We start from the raw sequence: 12,883 nt of genomic DNA on the forward strand, positions 1-12,883 counted from the left end.
AGTTTTATTTACATTCCCTTCGCAAACATGCCTTCGCACTAGCGAGATTACGCTCCCATGTTTTATTTACTCATGCTTGTCTGGCATTTGGCATTACCCCCAAAGGCCTCACACTTAAAGTTCCCATCTCTGGCTCTAACCCTTCTTTCCATCAATCCCTATACCAGTTCCAAACTGAACAATCCATTGCCCTCACCCACCTAATCCTTCACCTACACATCAACTCAGCCAATGAACATACCTGTCAACTCCTGTCCTTAATAAAAGTCCTCAATCTTTCCTCTCCGACATCCACACCGGCTGTTCAAAGCATCCTCCTACAGGCCAACCGCAAATTAGAACAGCATGCCACCCTCCACCTCAAAAAACTATCCAATCTCCTGGTATCCCACCTCCGGAAAGGCAGCTCACTCACCCTTCACAACCTTTCCAGCAAACCTCAACCTCCTCTCATTGCACACAGACCCAGTCTCTCCCATCTACTCAATCTCCCACTTCCAGCTCCACTCCCCCCCAAAACCTCAAAATTCCAGTCAACACAATCTGGAACCATAACACCCCAATTCAGTAGTTAACCTTTCATCCAAACCTCTCTCTCAATCCGACACCTCTGTCCTATCCAAAGGCCTCACCTTCAGCCCTACTCTCAAGATTCAACCAAACAGCCCTCGTCAAAGATTTACTGTCCTACACTCGTACTCTCTGCTGGAAATATCACTTTGCCACGAAGAAAAATGATCCTAATCCTACTCCTAATGATCCAACTCCCCAAGAGACTATCCAAATTGAACCCTGCCTGGAACAGTTCCGTCCTCCGTCACAGCGGGACCCACCTCCTCTTCCTCAAAATCACCCTCTCCAAACCTTCCAGGAATTTCTCATCTCCAGCCTTGCCTCTCAATCCTTCTTAAAAAACCTTAATCCTACTCCAACATCACCACTGCTGAAGCCCAGGCTATCCGTGATCTGAAGGCTGACCGATCCATCATCATTCTTCCGGTGGACAAGGGTTCCACGACCGTGGTACTTGACCTTGATCATCAGGAGTATGTGGCTGAGGGTCTGCGTCAGCTTTCAGACAACACTACATACAAGTTTGCCAAGGTAATCCCATTCCTGATGTCCAGGCGGAGCTTCAAGGAATCCTCAGAACCTTAGGCCCCCTACAAAGCCTTTCACCTGACTCCATCAACCTCCTGACCCCACCGACACCCCGCACCCCTACCTTCTACCTACTTCCTAAAATTCACAAACCCAATCATCCCGGCCGCCCAATTGTAGCTGGTTACCAAGCCCCCGCAGAATGTATCTCTGCCTACGTAGATCAACACCTTCAACCCATTACATGCAGTCTCCAATCCTTCATCAAAGACACCAACCACTTTCTCGAACGCCTGGAATCCTTACCCAATCTGTTACCCCCAGAAACAATCCTTGTAACCATTGATGCCACTTCCTTATACACAAATATTCCGCACGTCCAGGGCCTCGCTGCGATGGAGCACTTCCTTTCACGCTGATCACCTGCCACCCTACCTAAAACCTCTTTCCTCATTACCTTAGCCAGCTTCATCCTGACTCAACTTCTTCACTTTCGAAGGCCAGACATACCAACAATTAAAGGGAACAGCTATGGGTACCAGGATGGCCCCCTCGTACGCCAACCTATTTATGGGTCGCTTAGAGGAAGCCCTCTTGGTTACCCAGGCCTGCCAACCCACAGTTTGGTACAGATTTATTGATGACATCTTCATGATCTGGACTCACAGTGAAGAACAACTCCAGAATTTCCTTCCCAACCTCAACTCCTTTGGTTCCATCAGATTCACCTGGCCCTACTCCAAATCCCATGCCACTTTCCTTGACGTTGATCTCCATCTGTCCAATGGCCAGCTTCACACATCCGTCCACATCAAACCCACCGACAAGCAACAGTACCTCCGTTATGACAGCTGCCACCCATTCCACATCAAACGGTCCCTTCCCTACAGCCTAGGTCTTTGTGGCAAATGAATCTGCTCCAGTCCGGAATCCCTGAACCATTACACCAACAACCTGAAAACAGCTTTCGCATCCCGCAACTACCCTCCCAACCTGGTACAGAAGCAAATTACCAGAGCCAGTTCCTCATCCCCTCAAACCCAGAACCTCCCACAGAAGAACCCCAAAAGTGCCCTACTTGTGACAGGATACTTTCCGGGACTGGATCAGACTCTGAATGTGGCTCTCCAGCAGGGATACGACTTCCTCAAATCCTGCCCTGAAATGAGATCCATCCTTCATGAAATCCTCCCCACTCCACCAAGAGTGTCTTTCTGCCATCCACCTAACCTTTGTAACCTCTTGGTTCATCCCTATGAAATCCCCAAACCACCTTCCCTACCCTCTGGCTCCTACCCTTGTAACCGCCCCCGGTGTAAAACCTGTCCCATGCACCCGCCCACCACCACCTACTCCACTCCTGTAACCCGGAAGGTGTACATGATCAAAGGCAGAGCCACATGTGAAAGCACCCACGTGATTTACCAACTGGCCTGTTTCGCGTTTTTGTCGTAAATATATACTCTTTTCTATTTATTTTGGTTTTGTTTTTGTTATTGCTCGCGTAATAACGCATATACGAAAAGAGCCGCGAAATACCTTTTAGTAATGCTGTGGCTAGAATTTCTTTATAATCATTAATTTTCAACAAAACAGAATATATTGGGTTCTTATTGTTCTGTATCTGGCTTTCTATTAAAGGAACATTTTTGGTTACTGTACCTCACTATAAAAAAAATCAACATATCTTCCCTACTTTATAGTTATTGAAAATGAAAATTACTTTGTTATGAAATACTGATGTTACAGTAACCAAAGATTGTTCAACATTTTGCAGTGGATTTTTGTTAAGTGTAAAACACCAATAATTACCACGACTAGCACAAGAACATGAGACTATTGTCGGAGAAAAATACGTTTTCACTATAAGGTTTGCCTGACCAGAACTAAGCACAACAAAATTCTTGTTATGTTACGAAGGTAAATTATCTCTTTTGTACTGTTAGCAATATATTATCAGCAGCCCGCGTCAACCTGCAAAACACATCATAAAATCTGCTGCTCTGCTCTGCAAGTCCGGAAGCTGAAAGAGATGATTTTATTTCACTATTACCTTCCCGCTTCTTTGCGGTATGATCGATTTCTTTTAATACAGTCTGAATGCGCCGCGGCAGCGGCTTGTTCGTTCGTAGCGCAGCTCTGCACCACGGATAATATTTAAATAACTGAAAATGTCTTAAAAGGATGGGATAATAATTTAAGCAAGCTACTACAAATAATAATGCAAGGTTTCATTAAATAACTCTATTCAAAACATTCAAATATGTTAACTTATCTACAATACACACCTTTTTTTAAAAATGAGTACGTAATGGCGTACATCGATTAACCATGACAAAAGAAGACTACGTTAGCATGTACAACTGCGACACAGGCTATCTTACTCCCGTAACTCCAAGAGGAAGACAAAGAAATTACTGTTCGTTCTGTATTATTTATACTAGGGATCTTTTTCATCTCTGTGTATGGTATTTATCGTCTGTACGGTTTCAGTACTCGCCGACACAGATATTATCTAAAATAAATAATAATAATAAAAAAAATACATAATTCCATACAATAACAGAATACGATGCTCAATATTTTCTCTTTACTACAAAATATGTCTTTTGCTAAGGGACGTTACAATGCCCCCTGGCAGCAAATGACTAACGTTAAGAATGTTCGGCAATATTCTGCCACTAACGTCCGTTTTGTCATTGTCTATCGCCTTGTTTGGAATATTCACTGTTCACTTCTTTCTTCTTTTACATTATAGTTTTAATTACATTTTTTATAGTTTTTCACACTTTGCGAGGTGACCGTAAACCTAGTCCCAGGGTCATTACAGTTTTCTGGCTCCCCCATTTGGGCTACGTGCGATCAGAAAACCTGGGAAAACTGCGCCGGAACCATGGTCATCTCGCCTGGTTTGTCTTAACACACGGTTTTGTTCATCAAACAAGGGTGGACTTTATCCAATGTTGACAGATAACAATGATTATTTATGTCAAAATGTTAAACCTTTTAGTCTCTCTATTAAAAATGTACCTTCTACACTTTTTCACATTTGTGTTCTGTGTCACAATTAAGGTCAATCATTAAACAGTTCGATAGCAATGTAATGGATTGTCTCTACACTTACTCACGACAAATGTTCTACCATTGTATGGCATTCGTGTCAGTTTGTGTCACTAATATGACGAAAACATATGACATATATCATCGAACAAGTGAATGTTTTGAGTTATACTCAGCAAAAAAAATGTTTGTCACGTAATTTCGTGTTCAATAAATCATTTTCATATTAGTACATGAACAACGTAGTTGGTAATGTTCGGTTGAACGTCAACAATGTCGTACGGAGCGGGCGGCGCGAAGCAATTGTTGCGTAGCGTCGTCTGGAGCGCGGCGTGCCAACGACCGCTGAGGTCGACGACCTGCTAGCAGCAACATCGACGGCGTGCTGCGGTGGCGCCCGAGCAGTCGCGAACCGCGCCGAACCATTCACCAATGTCTGCGTGTTGCAGTGGTTTCCTGCGACCGGCTGGCTGGCGGCATGGCACCCGTCTCTGCTTCTCCGCATGGCTCCCCGTCGTAACGCATGAAACAAATATTCCACAACGGTGTACTGTCTTTAAGGATACAACTTATTAGCTGTGGAAGAAAATGCACTTTGGTTAAAAGCGTTTATTGTTCATTACGCCGTCGCTTCGCTGGTATGCACAGGATGTTTTGGCGTGATAACAGGTTTCTTGTGGCATTGTGACACTGGTATTCAGGGTTCGTCACACGCACATTGTACTACACACTTTCACTTGTTCTCACGGTTGATACACTGCCAGAGCGTCTTTCAACACGCGAAAATATTTCGGTACACACATACTAAATGTCTCCGTCGAGCGATGTTTGTTTGAATTGACTCCGAACGGATCACTAACTACCGTTTTTACTCACAGTGTACTGTTCGTTGAGCACTGCGCTATGACAGTTAGTCACTCAACACTTAACTTATACCGACGTATATATTGGTGCAGATACAACAGTCATTTTCTGTCCCTACTACACACAATATTCCGTCCTTTCCTAGATTGTTTATGCACACAGTTTATTTTTAATGCATAACAACTGTTCTTAGCATAATCACTCTCATCTACATTGAGTCCATTGTGTTACCTTCTCATTACACACTTTTAATACTATTACTAGGCATATATTGCTTTTTTGTAATTATTTAAAGGTGTGTGATTTTTTTTTTTTTTTTTGTACATAGCTTTCTTTTCCTCTTTTAGTGTAGCTTGCCAGGTTATCACCCATCTAGCAAACAGATTTTACCATGTGCATGACAGCTTGACTTGGGCATATTGTTCAATAAATACTTCATTTAGTACTAGTATTATTTTTAACGGTCCGTCCTACAGGACTACAGTGTAGTTTCCGCGTAACTTGATTCGCGTACCGCGTAATTAATATTCAAGAACGTGTACCAAGTACACAGGCTTCAATTGAAGCATTAATACATACAAAGCATAGGTTACACGGAACGGTTTTGTTTTTTATTGGATTCTGCTCCAGTGTCGTTCTCAGATCACTATTGGCAGTAAACATTAAATCACATAATTATCTCGTACTACAAAGTCAATTTTTGGCTAGTATAGACTCTCTCTCAGGGTTCCTTAATTCTAACACAATTACATCTGCTACATATTTATATGAGATTTCATCATTAATTGTACTTACTTACTACAAAATGATTCAAGAAATTAATCATTATTTTATCAACAAAAGATTATTCATTGCTTGAAGAGCACGTAGTATTTTAATGACACTAACTGTCTGTAAATAAAGTCTTCCATTTGCATATTATTGCTCAGTTTACTGATTCTACTTCCTCAAAATTGTAACTATACATAAATTCTTTCTTAAAACTAACATACTTATACTCTAAAACACAATTGAAATCTTCTTACCACTACTATTTACATCAGATATGTCACTGAATAAATAACTTTACATCTTTACGTGGATACAGTCCTTTTATTTTCCCCGTCTGGGGATGTGCTAACAAATAGCTACATTCGTGTGGCAACATCTTCCGAATCTCTTTAGCCACTACTTCCCTCCTCGACCAAGGGATGGAGTAAGATGCGCGACAGTATGTTTTGTGAGGCATCACCTCTATGTGATAGTGGTACCCTTTGACTATTCCTGGTCGGTCGGTAAATACCATGTTATATTCTGATAACAGCTGCGTCAACTGTTGCTTTTGTATGTTGCTTAAACTTTCAGATTCCTGTACTTTGGTTCGAAATTCATCAACATTTGGTTCAAAATTTCTATCTCCTATATTCGGATAATAGAGATCCGTCACAGGTGAATAATCATTAAAGTGTAGTACCCAGGGGTTCCTACCTTTGATATTAATTCGATTGCAACATGGCACAAGTACCTCCTTCGATTTCATCATAGACAACTCAATCGTCCTACCTTTATTAACTATACTTAGTTTTCCCGAGGAGAGGTCGATCACTGCGTCCCTCTCACGGAGAAAATCTACTCCCAGAATGCAGGCCACCTTTAACCCTTTAACAATGAGGAACGAGCTCACTATGGCTTCGCCCTCCTTACAAATCTCCACCTGCACCTGGTGCTTAACTAACTGGCTCTGTGCACTTATAGCTCCAGACACCTTGCAATTATTAACCGGGAAAGTCGGTATACTACGTCCCTTCCCTAGCGCTTTAAACAACTCTGTACTCATTTCACTCACTGAGGCACCTGTGTCAATGATTATATCCACTGCAACATCATTGATTTTCGCTTCTATTATGGCTTGCACATTTTCGTTGCTATCTTTCTTACATTCATGCGGTTCGGTCAGTAGATCTTTATCCATACTGATACCGTCGTTGTATCGCAGCATATGTATTCCAGGGATACTATTGTTATTCGTGTGGCTCTCACTCCACCCCTCGGCCAGTGATGGAGAGCATATCGAGGCCGATTCTAGTTTGTCGGATGGCTTGCTTGCGAGGTACTTGGACGGCTATTATCCGCGACCTCTACTATGTTTACGCTTTGGTTTGTGGGCCGCCACGACTGCGCAATAGGCGCGTTCTGCAGTGGTGGTCTGTTGTTATCGTACCGGTTATTACCCTGCCGCTCTGGGCTTGGTCACTGATTCTGATTCCAATTACGATTACCGTCATTGAAATTGCTATGCCACTGACCTCGCGCATTTTTCCAGCGGTTGGTCCCTGGCAATCCAGAATCGTACCGGTCGTCAAATCGACGCTTTTTATTGTGGGACGGCTGCCCATACCCGTTCTGACTTCTCCCATTATTACAATTTTGCGAATGCTCTTGCCGCTTGTTACCACCCCCACCATTTCCATGGTTGTGGTTTTGTGCACTACTATTTCTGTCATGTTTACACCCTGATCCATTGTTCCGCGAGTGATCACACGCTGCTTTTGCGTCTTCCTGGATTAAGTCTATTGAATCTAGAACAGACAGGAAATGTTTCATGTCGCTTTCTGGTACGTGTATTAATTTCTCTTTGATATGAATGGGTAAATGTGATTTTAGAAGTCTTATTATGTCTCTTGGTGAGATCGGCTCGTCCCAGTAACGCGTTTTGTTTATGTACTTCTCGAAATACCGTCTCAGATTCCCAAGACGGGGTGAGTACGGTTCGGGATTGTATACTTCTTTTCTTAGCCACTCTTGTATACAAGGCGACCAGTATTTCGACAAAAATGCCCTCTCGAACTGTTCGTATGTCATGCAGCTGTCTGCTACTTCCGTAGCCCACAATGCTGCATCACCCTGAATGTATGACATTACGTATTGAATTTTCTGTGCTTCGTTCCACACACTAGGCAAGATATTTTTAAAGCTTTTTATGAATACTACTGGGTGTACTGACTTCCGTTCAGTAGTAAATGTTTGAAACTGCCTATTTTTTATCAAACTTTCTTCAACTAATATTTTTGGGCTATACTGGTTTGCTCCTGGGACATAGGCTGTGTGCTCCGAACCGAAGCTACAGCTCTTCGCATTATCGCCTAAAGATTCACCATTGTTTCGTCGCGTATAAGTTTGTGCGTTGCCAAAAACATTGGCTGTTGGCGACATAGTTTCATGTTCAAGATGTTTGCTACTTTGTGTTAAACCCTTTTCTAAGTCGGATATCCGTTTGTTAATATTCACTTGCCACTGCGGAATATCCTCACTGAGTATTTGTTTGATGGTTTGGACGTCGTTCTGTACCTGACTATTTACTGCGGTACTGACCAATTCGGAATCTCTATCTGCTATGGCTGCTTGTACCTTAGAATTAATATTTTTGTCAATCTCACTCTCCTTCGCTTCTAGCCATGAGTTGAATTCGGTTTCAATTTTAGTCGCTTGTTCGTTCCACTTCTGCTCTACAAGCTGTGTGGAATCTATGTCTAGCTTTTCTACTCGGTTGGCTAAGACACCTATTTCGTCTACCCTGTTAGTGTTTGCTACTTGCAGGTTGTTGACCTGTACCGTCAACTCCTGCACAGCCTTAGGTATCGACTCATAATTCTGTTTCATACAGGCAATCTCTTTTTTCATACTTTCTAACGATTGCACAAGTTGCTGGTCCCGCTCAGCTTGCTGGCGATCTCTCTCAGCTTGCTGGCGATCCCTCTCAACCTGCTGGCGATCTCGCTCAGCTTGCTGGGCAAGTAAATTTTCTGTTAACTGGCGATCTCGCTCAGCTTGCTGTGCGAGAAACTTTTCCTCTAGCCGGCGATCTCGCTCAGCTTGCTGGCGATCTCGCTCAGCTTGCTGGCGATCTTGCTCGGCTTGCTGTTGCGCAAATTTTGCCTGGTAATCCAGCACACGCTCTAATATCGCCTGAAGTGAATTCCCACCAGGCAGATTACCACTCTCTGGTTCCTGCTCTTCTGGAGGTGGTGCAATTTCTTTATCTACCTCTCCTTGAGCACTGGTGGGCGGTGGCACCACTTCCTGTGCCCCTGCCCCCTCATTTTCGCATGGTATCTCCTCAAAGAGAGTACTTGTACTGCTTAATGCACCCGCTTCTACATTTCCTGCACTAACTAATGGCTGTTCCCCAGTATCCATATTGCTCGGACGTTGACTACGCAATTTAACCATATTCATAAATTACCTACTCGAACACAAGACCTGACAGTTTTTTCACTTGCACACAAAATATGTTAGTTTATCTACAATACACTGCACACTAAAAATTACTATCTACAATCAACTTTGTCCTGTCATAAACACTAACATCAAACTACACACCACTAGCAATATGAGATCACTTCACTGGAGTTAAGCTTCTACAAACAGGACAACTACACTGTAGTCTTACCTTTTATTTATCTGATCTCGGGGTTCGGCTGCCCCCGGATTATGTAGTCGTTACAGTTTCTCAGTACTATCAGGATCGTTTCCTCTAACTTGCTTGCAGTGGTGCGGTTTTTCATGAAAAATTTTTGTACATTCATTAATACATAGCATTAATCATGATACACATACATACATTTATCACTAAATACATACATATATATAACAATAAACACTGAAAGAAAGTACATAAAATATTCTTATTTTCGTGGCCACTGCAAATTCGGGCCCCGCGTTTTTGGGGCGACAATTTCGCGTTTTTGTCGTAAATATATACTCTTTTCTATTTATTTTGGTTTTGTTTTTGTTATTGCTTGCGTAATAACGCATATACGAAAAGAGCCGCGAAATACCTTTTAGTAATGCTGTGGCTAGAATTTCTTTATAATCATTAATTTTCAACACAACAGAATATATTGGGTTCTTAGTGTTCTGTATCTGGCTTTCTATTAAAGGAACATTTTTGGTTACTGTACCTCACTATAAAAAAAATCAACATATCTTCCCTACTTTATAGTTATTGAAAATGAAAATTACTTTGTTATGAAATACTGATGTTACAGTAACCAAAGATTGTTCAACATTTTGCAGTGGATTTTTGTTAAGTGTAAAACACCAATAATTACCACGACTAGCACAAGAACATGAGACTATTGTCGGAGAAAAATACGTTTTCACTATAAGGTTTGCCTGACCAGAACTAAGCACAACAAAATTCTTGTTATGTTACGAAGGTAAATTATCTCTTTTGTACTGTTAGCAATATATTATCAGCAGCCCGCGTCAACCTGCAAAACACATCATAAAATCTGCTGCTCTGCTCTGCAAGTCCGGAAGCTGAAAGAGATGATTTTATTTCACTATTACCTTCCCGCTTCTTTGCGGTATGATCGATTTCTTTTAATACAGTCTGAATGCGCCGCGGCAGCGGCTTGTTCGTTCGTAGCGCAGCTCTGCACCACGGATAATATTTAAATAACTGAAAATGTCTTAAAAGGATGGGATAATAATTTAAGCAAGCTACTACAAATAATAATGCAAGGTTTCATTAAATAACTCTATTCAAAACATTCAAATATGTTAACTTATCTACAATACACACCTTTTTTTAAAAATGAGTACGTAATGGCGTACATCGATTAACCATGACAAAAGAAGACTACGTTAGCATGTACAACTGCGACACAGGCTATCTTACTCCCGTAACTCCAAGAGGAAGACAAAGAAATTACTGTTCGTTCTGTATTATTTATACTAGGGATATTTTTCATCTCTGTGTATGATATTTATCGTCTGTGCGGTTTCAGTACTCGCCGACACAGATATTATCTAAAATAAATAATAATAATAAAAAAAATACATAATTCCATACAATAACAGAATACGATGCACAATATTTTCTCTTTACTACAAAATATGTCTTTTGCTAAGGGACGTTACACCTGCCTACACTGTGAAGCTTTCTATGTGGGAATGACTAACAACAAACTGTCCATTCGCATGAATGGACACAGGCAGACAGTGTTTGTTGGTAATGAGGATCACCCTGTGGCTAAACATGCCTTGGTGCACGGCCAGCACATCTTGGCACAGTGTTACACCGTCTGGGTTATCTGGATACTTTCCACTAACACCAGTCTGTCAGAACTCTGGAGATGGGAACTTTCCCTTCAGTATATCCTCTCTTCTCGTTATCCACCAGGCCTCAACCTCCGCTAATTTCAGGTTGCTGCTGCTCGTACCTCACCTGTCGTTCAACAACATCTTTGCCTCTGTACTTCCGCCTCGACTGACATCTCTGCCCAAACTCTTTGCCTTTACAAATGTCTTCTTCGTCTGTGTACTTGCGGATGGATATGTGTGTGTTGTGTGTGTGTGTGTGTGTGTGTGTGTGTGTGTGTGCGAGTGTATACCTGTCCTTTTTTCCCCCTAAGGTAAGTCTTTCCGCTCCCGGGATTGGAATGACTCCTTACCCTCTCCCTTACAACCCACATCCTTTCGTCTTTCCCTCTCTTTCCTGATGAAGCAACCGTGGGTTGCGAAAGCTTGAATTTTGTGTGTGTGTACCAACATACCAACACTTTCGTTTGGTAAGTTACATCATCTTTGTTTTTAGATATATTTTTCCCACGTGGAATGTTTCCCTCTATTTTTGCCAAGAACAGTTCAGAGAAGCACACGTTTGAAGTTAACAGTTTCTTAATATAGTTACTCTGATGTATTGTTTGTCCTAAGCAGGCAAGGTAATACTGAATTGTAGTGGTTCTTTCTACAATTGTGAACAATTATTGTGGGCATTGCTTAGATGAATGGATTACAAGCTCTCTTAGAATACAATGTATAAATTTTTAAGTGGGCGTGTAATTCATGGAAATTCCATTTGACAAGTGTGGTTCAGGAATATAAACAAATTAGAAATGCATCTTTATCTTCAACAGGAAAAACTGTTATGCCCTGCAGAAGACAAATCACAGGGGGTGAAACAAGATGATGGTGATAACAACAACATGGGGCCCAGAGTTGCAGACTGGAGATTTGGACCTGCTCAAGTCTGGTACGACATGCTGGAAGTTCCAGAAACTGGAGAAGGTTTTAACTACGGCTTCAAAGTTAATGAAAAGGTAGTTTTATATTTTAGGTAGTTATATAAAAATTGGCAAAGTTTTAGAAATTTTTATACATCTTCCTGATTCATTTTGAAACTACAAGGGAAGAATGTTATATTTATTTTCAATAGGCTTGTTGTTGTCCAACCTAACATTAATTATTTCCAACTTTAAAGCTCCCTGCATGTTGTAGCACTTTTAGTTTGCATATTTAGTTTTGTGGTTGACCAGCTTTCCATGTAATTCAGTTTGAAGAACAACAAAATCCTAAGTGAAATAATTAACTATAAGTTTGTAACTGGACATGTTACTCTTTATCTTTGCTGCATACTATTTTATTGTATTAATTTCATTTGTGTTAGAAACATCTGGCTTGTGCCATGACCAGGCTGGTTAGATGCACACACTCTACAGGATGTTTCCCATGTTATCATATGTCTGTTGCAAATGTGAAGAGGAGACTGAATAGAATTCACTATACTCAGCATGGCTAGACCCTGAGAATGCATGCTGGTACTGCTAAGTGTGTCATCATGCATGACCATGCACAACAAGGATGTATAATTTTACTCATACTTAAAACGCCTAGTGGACAGATTTACATGCTGGAATTTCCTGTAAAAGTCTCTAAATAAATAATTAATAAAATGACGTAGTTAATAAGTATCTGTTGATAAGTAACTATCGTTGTCAAGAAGTCTGACTAAATGTAAATGGTTTATAATGTCAAGAATGTTATCCCTCTTGTTCCAAATCAACATCTGCATTCATATCTGTACCCACTCAAA

General features: G+C 41.3%; 1 protein-coding gene across 1 annotated transcript in view; it reads left to right on the forward strand.

The window, feature by feature from the left end:
• The window catches only part of LOC126480802 (transcription initiation factor TFIID subunit 1), a 241,206-nt gene that overhangs the window by 35,651 nt on the left and 192,672 nt on the right, over positions 1 to 12,883 (forward strand). The window contains exon 4 of the mRNA XM_050104121.1: positions 11,928 to 12,110. Within this exon, the coding sequence (XP_049960078.1) occupies positions 11,928 to 12,110 (183 nt within the window). The remainder of the gene's footprint in view (positions 1 to 11,927; positions 12,111 to 12,883) is intronic.

Source organism: Schistocerca serialis, chromosome 5 (genome assembly GCF_023864345.2).
Source record: "Schistocerca serialis cubense isolate TAMUIC-IGC-003099 chromosome 5, iqSchSeri2.2, whole genome shotgun sequence".
Classification (NCBI taxonomy): Eukaryota; Metazoa; Arthropoda; class Insecta; order Orthoptera; family Acrididae; genus Schistocerca; species Schistocerca serialis.